The following is a 21,219-nucleotide window of genomic DNA, read 5'->3' as shown; positions in this document are numbered from 1 at the left end:
TGGTATAAGAAGCGTGATATTATAGATCGGCAATCTTTTAATCGGCAGCAAAATTTGAGAATGAAGATATCCCATAAATTCTATAGAAAGTTACGTGCATGGAGGTTTTTTATCTCTGGATTCCCCTTTTCATTTCATTGTGCCTTCTTTTGGCTAGATACTAATTTTGTCCATAAAAAAACGGTATCTTTCTCTCACATAAACACACAATTAATTTCTAGTATTAGATTTTCTGAATTTTCGTTTTGTCTAGCCTTTTGATGCATGTGGTATATAAAATCAAATTTAAAGCATTCATACTTAACTACTGTCAAATAATAATGAATAATCCCGCAATTATATTCCGCCACATTTCGACTGATTCACCAATGTTTAATTTTGTTGTTAACATATTTCCCATCTTCCGGTCTAATTCACATCGTACAATCAAAACTTTAGGCCCAGCTGAGTTTGCGTAATTTTTTTTTAAATTCCGAATGTTTACTTACAGCGACAAAATTTAAGGAAAAAAAAAAGCATTACCCAATAGAATTGTACAAGATAAAGATTTTTCCAAATTCATCATGCGTTCCATTTAACCAACTGTAAAAATGTCCAAACATGGCTGTAAGTCATCCTTCGTTTTTTAGGCGAAACTCACCTACAATTTTGAGCGAAACCTAGCGTTACAGGTTTTATAAATTTTTTGGAGCAATGCATTCAGGCTTTAATGAAGCAACTGGAGTGCAGCGAAATAATAGCGACTGGATTATTATAGTTATGAGCATATGTTTCACTTGGGAGGTTGCTAAGTGACAAACAACTTTTAAACTAGGGAAACTGCAATATAAAAACAAACAAACAGAAAATAAGTAAACTCAGTAAAAATTATACTGCACTTACCAAAATGCTAGATTTTATAATCATATCTTATGATACAAATTATTTTAGAATTTCAAAACTTTAACACTATAATGACCTTATCGTGTTTGCCACAATATATTTTAAACCTGAACGGCAACTTGAGCGACACATGGGCTAAATGAAACCACAAATTTTAGGCATAGCCATCTCTAATTTAGTGCCCTTCCCCCCAGTAACTCGGTGATAAGTCTCTGAACTTATGAGGTTAAAAATCGGGTTTTGGTATCAGTGGTGAGCACAGCACAAATAGTCCATTGTGATTAACTCTGACTTAGTACTCCTGGCCAAATGGAGAACACTCGCTCAGCAGCACCAATTGTCTATACAAATTCTTTTAACCGAATAACTGGACTTTCACGATTATAACACCATCACAACTAAAATTTTGGAGTGTGTTTCACGTCGTATTGCGACTCGAATCTTAGACCTTGTGTACGCAGCATAGCCCACCTTCTAGGGTAATTTACAAAACATTTCATGCAGCTTCTTGATCTTAGCTCCGTATTATAAAGTTTGGTGCAATTTGTGTGAACCTAAAATCGCCAGAAGATTTTAATAACCGATGGTAAACGTCTTAAAGAAAAAAAAAACCTTGTTTCCGCAGTTCTTCCTTGGGGTACACTAAAAGTATACATAAAAACAAATATTCGTTTTCCTGGATACAGCAATAAATGAATAAAAGTATGAAGATATATATATTGACTTGAAATCCTGTATGCAAACTTATCTGTTTACGAACACACACACACACATACTTCGTTAAAACATGGCTAAAAACACGCTGTGTTTCAAAAATTTTTTATTTGAGTGACGCAGTTTTCTTCTGTAATGACACAGTTTTAAATCACCTTTACAGTTACCAGGCGTCCCAGTTTGTAGCTTTTTTTGCCCCGATCAAAAACAGTAAAAAAACTGAATTGTCCTAGTTTCTCTGTACCTCAATACGAATTTGATATGCAAGGTTTGTCACTATATTTTACAGCCCATCCTCACTCTCTGCTACGTTTTCACTGGGCAGCCGCGAAAGAGAAAACGAAGACCAAATATTTTTCTTTTGAATAGGTAAAAGACAACTTAGGCGCGTTTGTTATTACTACTTCAACTAAATAAGCTTTTAACTTATTTTGCTTGCCTATAGTTATAAAACGCGTTGTAATGAATATCACATTATTTTGCAAATGGTAAAACGTTAGTTATTTGTAATTTTAACTGTTTCAGAGAGTTTTACAGTGTAACTCCATATGAAAAAAGTCCAAGTTTTTCACTCTGCAAATCTAGTAACCCTAATCATCCTTAATATTATCAGTGTTGTAAATTAAGTTTACCAGTTTCAAGGACAGCATCTTAACATCGACTTTGAATGAGGAAATTCAGGTCCAAAATAGACTATTATTAACGCAATGTATAATGCCGATTTTCCTGTCTACATTATGTAAAGATATACACTAGCTTTTCACAGAACGTATTGCATACAGAATTTAACTCTTAAAAATATTAAAACTGCAATTATCATTAGCGTCTGCCTCAAAAAAAAGCTACAAAGATAGCCACGATTAAATATTAATCCATTAATGAATATAGTTCCTTTAACATACCGGTTTTTCTTATGACATTAATGATGATAATACATTGATTCATCAGTTGGGTACCCCCCCCCCATTGTTAGCGATATTTTCCACAGTAATCCCAATTTCTCACGAGACTCTAAGTGATTTTGTATTTTATTGTTTTGCCGTTATCCCGAAAATTAATAAAGCAATTTTCGATAGCACCGTTTTGGTTCATGTTTGAAATTTTGATTCCAAATTTTGAGAAAGGCATACGATTTTCAAAAAGGGCATTACTTAAGTCAATAACGGAGTGTAGGAAAATTAATTACACGTTTGGTGTGACTTCAAATTTTACGCATATATTATTATTTTGATGAAAATATGTGTAGGAAAATTAATTACACGTTTGGTGTGACTTCAAATTTTACGCATATACTATTATTATTATTTTGATGAAAATATGTGTAGGAAAATTAATTACACGTTTGGTGTGACTTCAAATTTTACGCATATATTATTATTATTTTGATGAAAATTATGCTGCTGATTTTGACAACTTTGATCGTTTCTTAAAACCAAATTTACCTTGAACATCAAGGTAATCATGTTATTTCACAATTATGTACTATATATGTTTTGAGTGAAAAACGGCATATTTCATTTTCATTAAAACCTTATCATAAATTGACAAAACACAACGTAATACCAGCTTTAATATATCAGTTGTATCTGTAACTGAAAGCAGTGAATTTGATGTAGCAGTGATGGACAATATCTCTAATGCTAAATAAAACAGTGATTACAGTATCCAGCCCAATTTACAATAACAAACACACTGAAACGAAGTTTATTAAAACCAAATTTAATTCCGAATATTTATGTATTTGGTGACTTAAATTTCTTTCAAAGTTACCAGAGTTAACAACAATGCCATTTGGCACCTGTACTTTTCACAAACAGGTAAGTTTCGAGTATCTAACAATAACTAATATGTTCATGAGCCAGAGATAAATGTTATACTCAGGGAACACTGTTTAATATGACTACTTTGATGATGGATAAGTTAAGGTGTATAAAAGTATCAGTTTGAAAATGGATATATAGAATTTATCATGTTTCTGAGGGTAGATTTAATATTTGAAAATATACTGGAATGGTGTTTACTGGACTCAGTTGTAGGACCTTATACAAGTCCAATCAAACCATTAAGAATAGAAATTGATTAGCAAGAATTTCTGATTTAAACACCATCTCTAGGACATCCATAATGTCATGTATGTCATTGCCTTAATCCACCATACAATATTAGAGAACTTAGCATCACACTGACTGAGGAATAGGACAGATTCCCCATTATCCTGTACTCACTACCTTTATTGTAAACTCAGATTATTTCAGAGAAGTTAATTCAGTGACACACTAAATCTTAACTATTTTGAACTTGTAGGTACTCATGTTTCATAAGTTTGTAATTCACTGGATGATATACTGTCAATGAAATTGATTAAGTGTAAACATAATCTACAGATAACTAAAAAAAAGTTAAGGACAACTTGGAACATGTTAGTCCATCTAAGCCATTACATCCACTACACTTTAAAGAAAAACAACTCAAAGCTAGCCCTTATCATTCAAATATTTAACAAGCCTTTCCTTAATTTGCTGTATCCACCACATCTGAAGGCAACCCATTTCAAGGCCAATCACCCTGTTAAAGAATAAAACTATATTAGATGAAATGGATTCTACTCTACCAACATTTCTTATTTCTGTCCCTTAGTCCTGCCATTCTCACCATCAAGTACAAAAAAATAAATGATGATGCATCAATTCCCTTAACAGTCCTAAACACCTCAATCAGATCCCCCTGTAATTCTTCTTTCAAGAGAAAACAATTAAAGAGATCTTAACCTGTCCTCATATGACAACCATTTTATCTTGCATATCATACTAGTAGCCCTCTCCTGAGACATTTTCAATAATTTACTGTCATTCATGACCCCAAGACTAAGCATAAAACTCCAAATATGACTTAATCAATGATATTATAACCTCTTCAGACTTGCATTCAATATTTCTGTACATACAACCAAAAATCTGTTTGCCCTACCACTAGTTTGGATGGCTTAAAAGCTTGATCAACCAGAACACCAAGATCTTTTTCTTCCATTTTTAAGGTTATTCCCATTAAAATTATAGTTATAATTCATATTACAATAAACTACACATTACATTACAAGGTACATTTGAAAACTCAAATACACCAACTCCGCACCCTTACCCTCATCTATGAAGTAATCTCTTCAAAGAGTGTCAACAGATTATTAAGGCAAGATTTTCCCTTAGTGAAACAATGTTGACTATTAAATATAATATTAAACTTTGTTAACTGACTCTGCAAAAGATCTTTTATCAGACTTACAAAACTTCTCCCACTGCTGATGTAAATATAAAACACCTATAACTACTAGAACAATTTTTACCATACCCTTGAAAAAAAACAAAAACATTAGCTAACTTCTAATTCTCTGGCTCCTTCATGCTATTCAAGAACTTACAAAAAAAAAAGTTTACATGGTTCACAATCCAATCCTTGGGTTTCTTCAAAACCCTTGGGAAATATCTGGCCCAGGAGTCTTACATTATTTAAACTTCATAATTTTTTATTAACAAGCTCAGAATTAATGAGAGTACTTTGTATGATCCTGTTTCCATCTAGAAACTGTTCAAGATAGGGAATATTGCTTAAATCTTCAGTAATAAAAACTAAAGAAACATGTCAAATTTAATAACCCAGTCATTGCAGAATCATCATGAGCCTTCCTTTCTTTCATCCCTCAAAGGATTTATTCTCATCCTAACTTACTCTTAATGTATTTAAAGAAGTCCTTACTGTTAATTTTTACAACCTTTTTTTCATATAGCATTTGATCCTTCGATGACATTCTTGTTCACTCACTCTTGAGTAAAGTAAATATTTGAATCCAAATTTAATGCTTCATGGAATTGATTATTACCCTCTTATTAAACTCCTGTGAAATACTGACCTCCACTAAAATAAACTCTTACTTCATTCTGTTACTTATTTGGTTGAAAAACACTTTAGTTATAAAATCTTACCTTTAATTATTTGGATTAGTTTTATACATAGATTTAGTTTTCTATTACTCAACATAATAATTGGTATTTTACCTTCATTAATCTCAAGATCTTAAAAACAATATGTTCTTTCTGATACAACTAGTCTTTTATTATGCACACTACATGTATTTTGTGATATCCAACATGGCTTTAAGGACAGAAAATTAAGACTTTCATTATTTGTTCTTGCCAAATATTTGATAAGTTTATTTGCTGTGAAGCATCATGACTTTTTATAATTTGATCTACATGTTTTGATAACATGATGCCTGAGACAAAACTCTGGTCTTCTAGTTCTACTAAAACGTTATTAATGGAAATTCTAATTAATTAATTTTAATTTCATTTAGTTTTAACAGCTCACCAATATCTACATGTTACTCTAAAAAAGATTAGACAGTAACACCTGTAACAGGTGCTCATTTATAATGATCTTTGTCTTCCCACTGGTTTATTTGAATAGTGACCAGAGACTGGCCTTTAGATTCCACCTTTCTGTCCTAATACAGAGTCATTACATAGATTGATTTATTGGCAATTTAAAATAAGTAAGCAATAATAAATCACCATAAGTAATACATTCTACTTTTCTATGCATAATATTAATTTACATATAATGGTACAGTCATAGCTTCTTTGTAATTATATTTCTGAAGTGTTAGGCAAAGGAGAAATTGAAACATTAAACTGTAACTGTATTCATCAAGACTAATTACTAAGTTAGTTCTTAAAATATGAATGTGAACTTTTGACCTATACTCACGAATCACATTATTCGCTAGACTACAGAACCACTATCAATAACGCTGTGCCAATTTACTGAATTACGAATTAGGCTAAGCAAGACGATGAATTTTGATAACGGTTATTCGTTTGACAAAATAACAATTTAACATGCATAAACTGATAAGGTTAAACTAATAATATTAAAAATCAAGAGTTGTTAAAATAACCTAACGATAATGAACATAATGAATCTAAGATTATCTTTCGTACGCAAGATGTCCACTGAATAAACTAAGACCGAGTACGCTAGCCTAAAGTTTGAACCACGAAAAAATGCAACCTAATTAATAGTAATAGCAAATTTAATGTGATGAAACGAATATCGTTAATCTAGGGGTAGGCCAGCGGCAGCGGTTCCCAAACTATGGGTCGCAGAACAAGAATTAAGATACACTCAATTCATACAGTAAAATATAACATATGTTTACTAAAAAATACATGTATAAAACCACTACGAGACTTTACTAAAATACATCAAAACAGTAACTCACTTCCCAACTGAGCGTGATCCTCAAAAATTTTCCCTTAGCTACTCAGAATGTCAGATGTGTTATTTAAATTAGGAAAGCTCGGGAATCGCTACCAAAGATATCGATTATTTTCTCATAATTATAACTTAAAACTAAAATTTTTAGATTATCAGTAACTATTTCTCACCTTGCTGTGAAATTTCCTCTGAAATAAATTTGCTGTAAGAAAAAATAAACATCCAGTTTCGTAAATACTTTTGACATTAATACTACATCCTAACCGTATGCCAACCATTGCCGTCGCCATCGTGCCTCGAAAGTAAATTCGTCTGGGGGTGTGTACAAGGACTTTCCAATCGTGAATGCAATAGCTAAAACGTCACAAAAGCCAGTCCCCTGACCCTTAAAGACCTATTAATTTATCTTTTCAAATAAAAATCGCCAGTCAAAAAATTCACCTATACACCATTATTACATCATAGTATTTCACAAAAATTCGTTAACTGCCTTTTAACATGTGTACAAAAGGCACTTCGTATAGTTTTTATGGCGTTTTGAATTAGATACCGTTACTTTTTAATGTGCTGTGGAGTATGAAGAAAATGAAGAAAAAGCCAGTCCCCTGACCCTTAAAGACCTATTAATTTATCTTTTCAAATAAAAATCGCCAGTCAAAAAATTCACCTATACACCATTATTACATCATAGTATTTCACAAAAATTCGTTAACTGCCTTTTAACATGTGTACAAAAGGCACTTCGTATAGTTTTTATGGCGTTTTGAATTAGATACCGTTACTTTTTAATGTGCTGTGGAGTATGAAGAAAATTTATGCTAGTTATTAGTAAATATTCTTTATATTTTTATTCACTTAAATGAGTATGACTTACAAACTATACAGCCGTCCTAGTAATTTTACACACGCTCACAAAAGTAAATAAACATTTCTCATTGGGATATAAACCAAAAAGGAAACGTTTTTGGGTATAAATGAAATGTGACATTAGATTTATTTAAAAACTTGTCTTGATATTCCGGATAAGTTAAACTGATATTAGAAATCTAAAATGTATTTAATTTTGTGTTTAAATTTAATGAAAAACTTAATATAGATCATAACTAAAATTTTCAACAAAAATGAGAACCTAGGTAGTATACTGTAGTGTAACTATATTTTATGAAAAGTTTGTTTGTTTGTTATTAAACACAAAGCTCCGCCCACTACTGGTATCGAAACCTGGTTTCTAGCGTTGTAAGTCCGAAGACATGCCGCTGTGCCACTGGGGGGGGGGGGGGTTATGAAAAGAAACGGCCAATATCCAACGAACGTTTTACCTTATGGCTTTGCTTGTATTCACATTAAGGTGTTTACCCGTACGACGAAAAGTTTAGAAATTGATTAATCTTCACTGGATACTGGCTATTTCTATTCATAGAAATTAGAATCATTGCTTTGATTTAATTTTTCATTGAATTTGAATTAAATAATTTTTCTACTTCAATAGTTTGTTAACTCATTTCCTTTATTTTTTTTCAAAAATATAAATTATTTTTAGGTTTTTCTGGACAAAGATCACATTTACAAATCCACTATTATAATTGATTAGTCATTAATTATATTAAAATTGTGAATTAATACTACGAACGTTGTATTACGAAGTATCTTATGTAATACTTTATTACACTAAATGTTTGTAGTTAAGCGCAAAGCTACACAATAGGCTATTTGTATCGAAACCCGGATTTTAGCCTTGTAAGTCCGCAGACATACCGCTGTACCACTGAGGGGTACACTACATATTGCTCAACGATAAGTCTGAGGGCTTAATACACTAAAAGGTTTTGTTTCGATACCCGCGATAGGTAGAGCACAGATAGCTCGTTGTGTAGCTTTGTGTTTTGCTTGACAACGAAACAAACAACATCTCAGTGGCACATTGATAAGCTTGAGGCCTAACCCGTTGAAAAGCAGCTTTTAATAACGTCGAGAATACAGCGCAGAGAGCCCATTGTATAGCTTTGCGCTTAACTAAAAACAGTGTTGGATGTATTCTATTTGCTACAAATACCTAATACGTGTTACATTAATGAAGTAAAGAAATACCTTTATCAATCAGTTAAGCTGGAAAAAAGCTGTTTAAAACGTCAAGATTTTCTATTTCCCACTAAAAACAAAACAGAAAACATATCTGTACACTATAATAAGTTATATTTGTCATAACAGTACTTGTCAAGTTTATTTTATTTTTAAACACTGCATTTTTTGTTCTCTTAAGGTTTTTCAGACAACGAGATTTTACAACAGTACAGTGACGTAACTACGATTTCTGTATCCTCTCGCGTAAAAATTTATAAAGGCCCTCCAAAAAAAATATTGTCTAATTTTTATTGGGCTCCCTGAGCTCTCGCCCTTCCCCATCCTCCTACCACATTGTAGTCTCTGCTGGACAGTAGCTACGTCACTGTAACAAAATTTCAATCACACTATGTTTCGCCATATACATTTTCGACAGTACGTTTCGTTAGGACACAACAAACACCAAAATGATCGAGTCTGACATGGCCTGGTGTTTAAGGAACCTCACTCAAAATTTTCGAGTGGCGAGTTCGAATCCTGGCACCGAACATGCTCACCCTTTCAGTGATGTGGGCGTTATAATGTGTCGGTCAAACCCACTTTTCGTTAGTAAACGAGTATTCCAAGAGTTAACGGTGAATGGTGTTGACTAGCAGCCTTTGCTCTAATCTATCACTGCTAAATTAGGGACGGCTAGCACATATATCCATCGAGTAGCTTTGCGCGAAATTCCAAAAACAAACAAACAAGAATGGTAGGTATGCTATTTTTATAAGCCATTTGTTATGGTATGAGTTCTTCTGTCGGCGAGGTGTGATAAAATTAAAAAGACTTGTTACAAGACAAACGTATTGGGTTTATTGAATTTTTAAACACTACATTCTTTATTGGGTGCCCTTACGGGTTTTGCGAGAAGAGTGTATAATAGAAATTCCTTAGTGTGCTGGCATACCATGCTTTTTTCACCTTCTTATTTAAATATGAATTTTTTTTCTTTTAAGTTTGTGCAGTTTTCAGCTAACAAATGAACAGATTGGTTTGGTTGGTTTTGAATTTCGCGCAAAGCTACTCCAGGGCTATCTATGCTAACCGTCTCTAATTTAGCAATGATAGACTAGAGAGAAGGCGGCAAGCCAACATCACACTTGGCGAATTCTTGGGCTACTCTTTTACCAATGAATAGTGGGAGTGACTATCACATTATGACGCCTCCACAGCTGAAAGGGTGAGCATGTTCGTTGATGAGGATTCGAATTCGCTTCCAGCAGATTGTGAGTCGAACACCCTAACCACCAGACTAACATGGTCAAGAAAACGTTAAGTTGTTTTCTAGCTGCCCTTGTTCTCTTTCATTCCCTTGAGGTAACATTTGATACTTCCGTGGGAGGTATAGCTTTTGTATGGAAGTCGAGGACAGCTTCCTCCAATGATAGGTCAGGTGGTGTCTCGAGGATACAACCTACCTTATTTTTCAAGTGTAAATGACCAGCCGCTTGGTAAGTCAATTGTTCTGATTAAGTCTTATGTTACCGATTTAACTGAATAACGTGAATTTTAGTAAGTCTATAACAATATTTCGAAGGAGTCGGTCAGCCTTTGATAAATCTTGAGAAAGTAATGATAGTTTGATCAATTTACCCCTTTAGTAAAAGCGACTGTCGGAATCCAAAGGTAAAATATACACGCTGTTGCTTTGTGCTTAAATAGATATTGTTTTGTTGTATATTGTGTCTAGTTTATTTATTTCTTAGCACAGACTCAGTTAGTCTTAGCAGAATTCAAAATTACTTCATAATATATCTTGCCGAATTTCCAGTTATGTAGTGGACTTATCCGATTCACTCTTTACCGAAATCAATTTTTACTGAATATATCACACCATATTATTGCTGATGGTCTATGATACTACAAACACAGCAGTCTTCAGAACACCCCTTGCACAAACCGTTTAGTAGAATAACAGTTGCAGTGATTTAAATGCTTTTTGCTGATGAATCATGAATACAATTAATTATATTTGTTATATGGGAACAGTATTAGGCTTGTTGTATTTTTAAACAGTACATTCTTTATTCTGTTCATTAAAATTCTTCCAAGAAGAAGAATGTACAACAGTATTTTAACCACACTATGTCGGCTTGATGAGCTCTGGCATTGAACAAAACGTGTCAACGTCAATAGATATAACGGAGTATAAGCATAATACAGTTGAAATGTGTAATACTATTAAAGACTCTTCTTCTCTGGAAAATCCTGAAAGACGAAATAAGGAATATGGTATTTAATAATCCAGTAAGCCTAATATTGTTGTCTTAAGACAAGTATGATTTATTACCATCACGCCTCACCAGGAAAAGGCGTTATATGAATTAGAAGTTCATATTAATTATGGAGTGTTAAGTATAAAGGAAAAGTCTTCGAAAAATACAAATATGATATTGATTTTTATGTTCTTCTACTTTTCAATGTCGCAAACAGTGAGAGCAGAAATCAACCCTTATTAAGATCAAGCTGTGCTAGGCAATATTTTTCCGAGTTCAGTTAGGCGTGCTCTAGTATTTGGTGCTCAGACTGTGAATCTGAGAATTTACGGCTAGTCAACAGTATTGACCATCAACATTTGGGCTACTCTTGTCTGATTGAATAGTTGGATTTGACAGTCTTTCTTATGGCACATTCATATGCCCAAAGTGTGAAGCGTATTTTTGCATAAAGGGACGTGGACCGTAAATTTTCAGATTCACAGTCTGAGCACGCCTTGTCTTCTTCTGGTCTATCAGCTGTAGTATTCTGAGATAAACTGACTTCTGTGGAAGTATCAGATATGTCTGCTTAACCCTATGTGCATAGGTGAGGATCAATGTTCACATTCTACAACCTTTTACAAAGTGCCATTCAATGTGGTATCATGTATTTAATATCAGAGTTATCAATTATTTATATTACTCTACATTGCTGATTTAGCTACAGTTCGTGGTATCGGAGAGCAAATACTATATACATTGTACAGGAATACTGGAAAAGCTATCGCTATGTACTTCAGAGGATCTTGAAGTTATGTAATATTGAAACTGTATGATAGACAAAAGTATTTTTATTCTTCACATGAGCATCACCTTGCATTCGGACTTGTCAGTCTGACATAGTCAATTCATAAAAATATCTTGAGTATAAGTACTTTTGTAACACATCTGATTCTTTGTATTCAACAGACTTGTTCACTTTACTACAAGCGTTTCACATTTTGTGTAGATACACATAGTAAGTTTGAAATTATAATAAACATTCATTCTTTAATATAGGGTCAATCCAATGAACGACCCCTTGCACATTTGGTTATTAACAGGAGGATTAAGTATGCTGAAAAAAAAAAGAGATGTCATGCACTAAACCAGTGAAAGACGTCGCAGTTAGTGATGTTTTCCTAATGTACATAGTTGCTGAAACATTCCAACAGGCAGAGTATATACTACTCGCTCTCTAATACAACAAAGACACAAAGGAGACTAGAACGAAACAATTTCAATGGTGTTTTGGACCACGTTTATGTAAAAACTGCATAGAAACAAACTAAACCATTTTTTTATTTCTATATTAATAAAGATGTTGAAGAAACACGTAACATGGATGCATGTCACATTTATACCCTCATCTGTGTTTCAGACTTGTCCTCAAGTCAACAATTACAATTTAACCCAATAAAGTTGAATTTTATAACATGGTCAAGAATCACATTTTTCAAATGATCAATTACACGCCACATGGAAAACATAACACTTAAACAAATAATTGCATTTAACCATAAGAAAATAACCCTTTAACGAAAATGTAAAATGACAATACATCACGATATATGATGTAATAAAATCTTGTTTGTTTGTTGTTAAGTGCAAATTTACACAATGGTTTATCTATGCAGTGCCCACCATGGGTATCAAAACCCGTTTTTTTTTGCGTTATAAGCCTTCAGATTTACTGTTAAGCCACTGAGAGGCAGATAAAAGAAACCCCTTTGACCGTAATTTAAAGATCAATACAAGGTGATGCATCATCACAATAAAAAATCTCGTTTAAGTTTGCTGGAATCAATAATGTAAGATATAATGAAGTTATACAAGTAAGAAAATATACTAAGTGAAAGAAAATCTTTTAATTTTATGGTAAAAATCAAAATAATACACTATAAAAAAAGAGAACCGTTTAACAATAAAATACATAATATTAACATACAGCATAGAAATACAATAAGTACATACCCAAACCCCTTTAAATGAAGTATAAACATATAACAAAGAACTTTAACAATGATTATCAACCTCCTTTAGAAGGGGAAAGAACATAAAATAAAACAACTGAAAAACTTTTACATAAACGAAACAAAAATTAATGAAGCTGACAAGCAGTAAAAAATTTTGCACCTCAAAAGACTCTTTTAAAAACGAAACATACAACCAGGCAAAATAAAAACCCTTTATAAAACAAAATAAACTGTATTACAAAACAAGACTTTCAAAGAAAATTACAAATACTAAAATACAACTCAGCCAAGTGAACCTTTTAACCCAAACTGCATAGAAACAAATTAAACGCAATTTCTTTAAAATTCTTATATTAATAAAGATGGCAAAAAAATAAACAATATTATATGCCCTCATATCCCATATTTTTGCACAAAATTCTGGGGCAGAATGAATATTCTGACTTCACATTTTCTGTATAAAACCATAGCAAGCATTGATGAAACAAAGGCTAATATTCTACAACTTCAATATTCAATAAAAGTATGTAACTTAGTCCTTTTTCCCAACAAAGATACACAAGTCTGATGATGCACTCTAAATTTCCTGTTGTACAAGAAAAGAATGGGATGTTAGTCCATCACAGACTAACCTCCAGCTATTAGCTGTTACCTATACTAACCTCCAACTACCATATTGAAGTAACTGGGATAAAGTGTCATGTTCAAGAACATGCCACCATTTTGTGAGCAAGCCTTGAAACTGTAACTAAATTGCAAACATTAAAAATATATGTAAGTATAATATTTCAAATTTATATTATAGATATTTATTGATTTGTCAGCTTTTACTATTCAATAAATTTATTGTTTCTAGGAAATAATTCGTTACAATGAAAAAACAAAGGGAAAGGTGACTAAGTTTATGGTTGAAATTTTTGACTTTCAAGAAAAGGCTATTATGAAGAAAAAAACAAAGAAACACCCATTATAATAAAAAGTTTCCATCTTGTTAAAATTATTTTGCATAATTGAGTGGAAATTAGATAGACTTATTGTAGTATTTCATTGTCTGACTTCTGCTGAAAGTATTTGGCTTGACAATGATGTCTTTGATATTCTAAACGTCTTTAAAATATGTGCATATAATACTTCAAAGAAAAAACATTATCTTTATTTAACAGTGCTCATAATCTCTAAATGAAGTTCAACAGTAATTTTCCATACTGCCAAAATATGAGGCATCATGTTTATATAGTAAACTAGCGAAAGTACCCAGCTTCGCTCGGGTTATTTGGTTGATATGTTCTAGATGTCTATGTTGAAACAGGACAAACATCAAAAATGATTTTGTAAAAATCCCTATCTTCTATCTTACTGAATATTCAAACAGTATAAAAATAATATACTAAAATGTTTACTCTGATGTTCTACAAATAAGTTGGTCAGTAGATTTGTTTGTTTGTTTTTGAATTTAACGCAAAGCTACACGAGGGCTACCTGCGAGACTAGAGGGAAGGCAGCTAGTTATCACCACCAACTGCCAACTCTTGGGCTACTCTTTTACCAACGAATAGTGGGATTGACTGTCACATTATAATGCCCCCATGGCTGAAAGGGCGAGCACGTTTGGTGGGACTGGGATTTGAACCTGCGACCCTCTGATTACGAGTCGAGCGCCCTAACCACCTGGCCATGTCGGGCTGGTCAGAAGAGATAACCTATAACAACTATATATAATATATATGTACAATTTATATATTTTTTCTTTATTTTCGTGTAAACTGCATTTTCTCAAACTTACAATACATTAAGTTTAAGACCCTTTTATAAATTGCATCACTAAAGGAAAAATTACAGCAAAGGCACCATAAATAAAAGCAACAGTGGCTAAAGAGTTAATCTTAATTTTCCATTCTAAATTTTTTCTGTATCTTTAACCTGTCTCCCTCTCCCCACTTCTTCTCTTACATAAACAGGTAGTTTGTCTTCTCCAAGATGTATCAGTTTGATCTGAGTTTCAAGTAAAGTTTTCACCTCTTTCATGCCTCGAGACAAAACCTTTTCTTGATTTTCAAGTACAGAGACAATTTGGCAAGATGTAGCTTCCAGTCTGTCATTATGAATATTTATTTTGTCGCTACTACCTGTGCCCTCTCCAGGTATGATTTTTGAACTTCCAGTGTAACCAAGCATCTTCTTAATATCTTCAATAAATTCGGTCACTTGTATGTACTGTTTTTTTACTGCATTATTTAGAAAAAAGACTAGATTTTGAAGGTCACCCTGACCTGGAGTTTCTTGTGCAAATTCTTTCATCCATTTATTGAAGCTGGTTCCCAACACTCCAATCACTGCTCCACAAACTAAGCTAATGAAAGACCAGTACTTCATTTTCTCTGCTTGAGCCTGCTCTTTTGAATGACTTTCTTGAACAGCTAATGATAATACAGAGAAATAATCCCTCTCATTGTTGTCTAGTTGTTTAAATTCTTCAATAAGATTTTCTTCTTCTTTAATGATACTATGCTCCTAAAAAGAAAAACACACACAGAATGATTTTTCAAAAATTATTAAACTTTCTTATAAAATTATTGTTCTCCTAGCACAAACAAAAATATTAATAAAAGAACTGAGCAGGTTTTTGATCATTCTATGAGAACTTTACATTTTATTTAAAAAAAAAGAAAGACACGTTTTTGTTTTTAATATGTTGATGTAAGTAAAAAGGTTGGTTATCTTTGGGTTTTACCAAATCATTTTCTATGTTGTACTTTCCAATCAACAGGTCTTCATCTTTTGCTAAGCTTGCTTCTAAAAATGTCAAGCTCAAACAATCATGACTGAACAAATGAATAATGTAAGGAACTAGTCTCTAAACCAAGCAGAATACTTTTAACATTTAAAACTTGCAGGTTTTCAATATACATTGGTTCATTTAAAATCAATCATTTCCAGAAGGTATTGAGTAATTAATAACAAAAAAAGATAACACAAACCTGACTAATTAATGTAAGATAATGATCCTCTCCTCGTGAAGTTTTGTCCAATTCTCTGTGGATGTCTTTTAAAGAAGCAGTCATTTGCTGGATTTTCTGTTGACAGTTTCTTCGAAGTTCCTGAGCATCAATAAATACTTGTTCTGCCTAGGTGGTAAAAAAAGAAATTAAAGAAAAATAAGTTAGAAAAGAAAAAAGAAATATTATACAAATCTAAGAAGTATTAGATGTATTTAATATCCCAATTCATCTATATATTTCACAAAAACTTCTCATTTGATAATATTAATAAATCATAATAAAAACAATTCTGTTCAGATTTTGGATATTAGTTCAGAAATACTGGTAATCAGGTTCTTTATGAACCTCAATTTTTGATAACTGGCATTGGAGCAAAGTCTACTAATAAAAAATTTCACTTAGTGCATTATTGATTTTCTATTATAAACTTCTACTAAAGAATTTAACTTGGAGCTGCTACTTTTGTTCGTATATTTTTAGTTTTTATCACTATCTAATAGCCAACAGTGATCTGACACAGAATATAGTACACAACTAACCACACACTGCTGATTAAATTTACTTGTCTTCAAAACATTGCAAATAAGTTTGACAGGGTGAAATTCAGTCAGTCAAAGATGACAAGAAACACTTATTGAAAAGATAATGGTGAGTAGGATAATTTTAAAAATACAATAAAATTTTGATGTGAAAAACACATTTTAAAATATAAATAATTATAGAATTTTAAATGAACATATATTTCAGATTATGATATGTAAAATATTATAAAAAGCTTATGTAATAAAATAACTTGAGATGGAATATTAATATCATAAGGCTGATGAATACAACTCTTTTGTATTAACAGACGTAAATGCTGTGGAAGCTGGCTGGTATAACAATATTCAGTTACTGAAATAAGAGTACAAATGCAACATCCATTGAAATAATTTACTGTTGTAAGAAATTAACATTAACACAAAATATTAGTAAAGCTGAATAATGTACACTGTAAGTAACCAGATCCTGTATCACTGCATCAAAAGTATGACTCTCAAACTAAAGATAACCTATCATGACCTGGGAGTTTAAAACCCGATTACAAAATGGTATATTATTTAAAATGAGAATTTTCATACACGGATTCAAGAACAATTAATGCATTAGATATAAACCTGTTTGTTTGAGTATATGTACAATTATAATTTATTGACAGTAGGAGAATAATTTTAATTTTAAAGTATGTCTACTGTGATGCAACAGTTAAGTCAAGCTCTGAATCCATTGGTTGAAACAAAAAGGTGGGTTTTGAGTGTGACTGTAGTGCCATGTTTAGTAACTTTGCGGCCTTCTTGAAAAGGGGGAGTCAAAATTAAGGGATGATGGACCCACCTTCAAAGTTATGCAATTACAGTCAACAGAATACTGTAACTTTAAATACAGTAAGCATATTTTTACAAAAAAAAATTCAGATTATCAGTAGACATTACAAGGCTTTCGTAAACAAAATATCAGATTTTTGTATCAAGTTTTAAGATTATTTAAGTAATGACTTGCTCATGCATTTTTTTTCTTTTTGAATGTTGACTGTCCAGCATAAAGAGTGATTTTGACTGCATTGATCCCTTTGATGACCTGTTGCTGGTAGTATCAACAGATTGACCCCGATCACATTGTGTCAGGGTGAAAGGGATGTCGGCAAGACCACGTTGGTTTCTTTGATGACCTGAGTGACAATTGCCATGCCAAATATCCAAGAAGCTGCCACGGTTGTGACTATTTAGTTATAGGGTAGGTATGCAGAAATTTTAAGTAAAGCCTGCTGACAAATCTGGCAACTTTTATTAGTATTGAAAATGAAATGTAATAAGTAATGTGAAATTGTGAAGTGAGTAAAAAAATTTTAAATTCATATACAAATGCTGAATGAATAAAGAAAGAATTACATTTCTCATTTTCCAAGGGGAGGGGGGGTAAGTTCCAACCCTTGTCAACATCCATGCATAAAATGGTGTATACATGTAGAATCATGTTCTACTGTTGTTCTTATTACAGCATAAGTTTATTACAGAATTAAAAAAACACTGTGAGCAAAGAGACAACAGCTGCAATGATATTTGAAATAAACAAAATAGAAAAACAGAATATAAAGATCCATGCTGTCAGAGAATTTTCTGCTATACATATATTTTCTTGCTTATGTGAAAAATTAAAACTTTTTTGCATATGTAGCCCCTTTCTTTGAATGCCTTGCAGTTAACAATAAGGTCCTCTGCCCTAGCCTTCCCAACATTATTAGCTTCTATGTGCACTAAAAAAACTACAGCACTGCTAGTACTCTTTACTTCCTCACTTGCTCTTTCAGTTATATCCTCTTCCCCTACCACTGGATAGCATAATCTAATTATTTTCTCCCTATAGAACCCAAAGATTATCCTGTCAACATGCCATAATAAAGAATTTCATATAACAATATATAAATTTTTTCTTAAATATACTTGTTTTGCCATGAATGACTATATTGTTTTTAACTGTCATAGCAGCACCCATGGGTCACAAGATTGACCAGCTTCTGTTGTAGCACACTGAAGGAATGTTATTTCGCAAAAGGGTTGGGGCAAAGAAGATTGACCTCACATGAGCTTCCCAATTCAGCTAGTTGCTCTACATTATGATACAATTTGCACATAGGTATTAATCCAGTCTGACTAGAAATATCTAACAGAAACTACCTTGGGGGCCCCCTTCCAAGCTTGAGGGGTAGCAGTCCCTGTCATCCCCCTTCTCAAATGACAACCCTTGCAAAGATGTAATTAAACTGCTACTAGACAACAAATGGAGATTTCATTGTAATTTGCGTTTCTATGTAAAATTATTATGTTTCAGTAGATTTCATTCAAACAAATCAATAAAAAGTTTGGACTATCATTCTCTTTTAATAGTTACTTTTTAAATTTATATTTTAATAATTTCTAGCATTTAAAAACAGATTCATAGTATACATAACTTAGTACGGGTTAAGGAAGATTTAAGTCAAGGTAAGAATAATACAGTCAGAGCTTTTCTTAAGAATTTTTTCAACTGCACAAATATTTTTACAGATGCACAATTTGTGATCAACTGCACATTAGGAAAACCCTGAATACAGACTGTAGAGTTTTGGTCAACGAGAAGGACACAAAGTATTTTAATACTACAAATACAGTAATAATAAATTATATTAGATACACCTAAACCTTATTTAGTTTTCCTGCAATTTTGACAAATACTGCCAAACAAATGTATTTGTTTAAACTATTATTACTATAATTAACTTCGAAACAATAATATAAACATTATTGTTAATAACGTTCGATTCTATCCTCTTAGCTGACACATGTACTTTATGCGCAGACAATTGAAGTAACCATGTGACTTTTGTAACCAATAAAATGTCAGTATCTTTAATACGCAGGTTGTAACATGCGCATGAATCCATAAATAAACTAATACAACTACAAAAAAAACAAAAAAAACGCCGACCCATCCCTAAAATTGGTGGCGTTGGAATGTATTTTGCTTCACTTTTCCGAGCCCTAAAATTAAATTATCTTTAGCATTAACTTGAGTACTCTGTACCTACTAAAATTGTACTATCCCAACAATAATTTCGGGGTACTCACAATCTCTCTACTTGAAAAACTGAGTTAGCCGTAATTCAAAATTATTTGACATACCTGCAGAACTTTGTTCTGTGCTGCTTTCACTTCAGTAAGACCTATAACATACTCATAGTATTTCATTAAATACGATAATTTGGATCCCACCTGCTCACTTGAAACTTTAGCAGTTATAATATTGGAAGTTGAATTTGAGTATCTCCTAATCATGGAACCATTACTGACTTTTTCAAGAGAATAACGAAAGAATCGAGTTGTTAACCTACCAACACACGCCATATCATATTTGTCTTAAGGAAGTTACAAAAAAAAAACGCAGGCAACCGGTAGTCGTTAGACTAGTTTACTGCTTGTGAGTTTGTTTTTCTCGTTCATTATGATAAGCAATACCAAACAATACAAAACAATTACATTGTGTATTGGAAACATTGAAAATATTTTGAAGTCACTAAATAACACGTACCATAAAAATATTCCTACTCTTTTGGTTCAACATTGGCTGATACATTTTATAACAACCAGTAAACTAACTTTTTAGACAACAAGACACATTAGTTAAACAAATTATACTGCATATACTTTCCTTATAGCTATATCATAAAGGGAGATAATACATCAACGAAAAAAAAAGGTGGTTAACAGCGAATGGAATATTTTGTTTTGAAACAAAATATAGCCTACTGGATTACTCATTTGTCAGCAGCTCAAAGGTTGATAAGAAACTCTGAGTTTTACCGCTATTTTTTAAAAAGCGAAAAGTTGAGTCTATACCTATTTTTGCAGTATTTTTAGTTAAACCGATTTTTCGAAAGAGTAAATTAGGTAGATTTGATATATACAGATAGGTTAGGCACGATATATTGCAAAATAAAGCTGAGTCCTGCTAAAAGACTACTTGAAATTGTGCTAAGAAATATATATAGACTGGACACAAAGTGTGAGAAACAATGAAAAATCTTTAGTTAATACAGCACAAATCAATAACATGTGTATTTCACCTGATGAAAGACTGACAATTGCCTTTAATTTGGCTATGGTCCTAAGAGGCTTATTTCCAAACTGACTAATCCACTCAAGATGATATCCTATACAACTAAATCTGACGTTACTTAGTTGAAACAGTAATATCAGACTTATTCAAAGTGAGACTGTAGCCTCGAAATATTCCCTGCTCTACCATTGGAGGACACTGCTGTCGACCTTCATGCATAAGGTGCAGCTTTACAGCTATGTCACCTATGGGCTTACTAGGCGTTTTCTCCAAAGGAAAGACAAAGAACAAAGGCAGGTAGAATAGAATCAACTTAATAAGCTTATTGACCATGTATTATGTGAAAACTGCACATACCCAGAATATACGCAATATTTGAAAATTCTACATTAACAGTTTGAC

At 32.4% G+C, this 21,219-nt stretch overlaps 2 protein-coding genes across 2 annotated transcripts in view; both read right to left on the bottom strand.

Annotated features, from left to right (window-relative positions):
* Positions 1-7,157, bottom strand: part of LOC106465450 (haloacid dehalogenase-like hydrolase domain-containing 5) — a 40,016-nt gene extending 32,859 nt beyond the window's left edge. The window contains exon 1 of the mRNA XM_022393352.1: positions 7,038-7,157. Within this exon, the coding sequence (XP_022249060.1) occupies positions 7,038-7,157 (120 nt within the window). The remainder of the gene's footprint in view (positions 1-7,037) is intronic.
* A 7,756-nt stretch (positions 7,158-14,913) lies between these two features.
* Positions 14,914-20,100, bottom strand: LOC106465452 (coiled-coil domain-containing protein 51-like). The gene is made up of 3 exons (XM_013925682.2): positions 19,884-20,100; positions 16,165-16,311; positions 14,914-15,697 (listed from the first exon to the last, which is right to left on the bottom strand). The coding sequence occupies exons 1-3, from the start codon at positions 20,034-20,036 to the stop codon at positions 15,083-15,085; spliced, it is 915 nt and encodes a 304-aa protein (XP_013781136.1). The 5' UTR covers positions 20,037-20,100; the 3' UTR covers positions 14,914-15,082.
* Between the last annotated feature and the right edge of the window lie 1,119 nt (positions 20,101-21,219).

Source organism: Limulus polyphemus, unplaced genomic scaffold, assembly GCF_000517525.1.
Source record: "Limulus polyphemus unplaced genomic scaffold, Limulus_polyphemus-2.1.2 Scaffold1949, whole genome shotgun sequence".
NCBI lineage: Eukaryota > Metazoa > Arthropoda > Merostomata > Xiphosura > Limulidae > Limulus > Limulus polyphemus.
Note: the sequence above shows the minus strand (reverse complement) of the source record. Positions and strands in the feature narration are given on the sequence as shown.

Excerpts from the sequence above, each read along its gene's own strand:
- LOC106465452 (XM_013925682.2), bottom strand. The coding sequence starts at position 20,036 with ATGATTAGGAGATACTCAAATTCAACTTCCAATATTATAACTGCTAAA. Across the intron at positions 16,312-19,883 it reads CACAGAACAAAGTTCTGCAG|GCAGAACAAGTATTTATTGA; the intron begins GTATGTCAAATA and ends TTTACCACCTAG. Across the intron at positions 15,698-16,164 it reads ATCTTACATTAATTAGTCAG|GAGCATAGTATCATTAAAGA; the intron begins GTTTGTGTTATC and ends TTTTCTTTTTAG.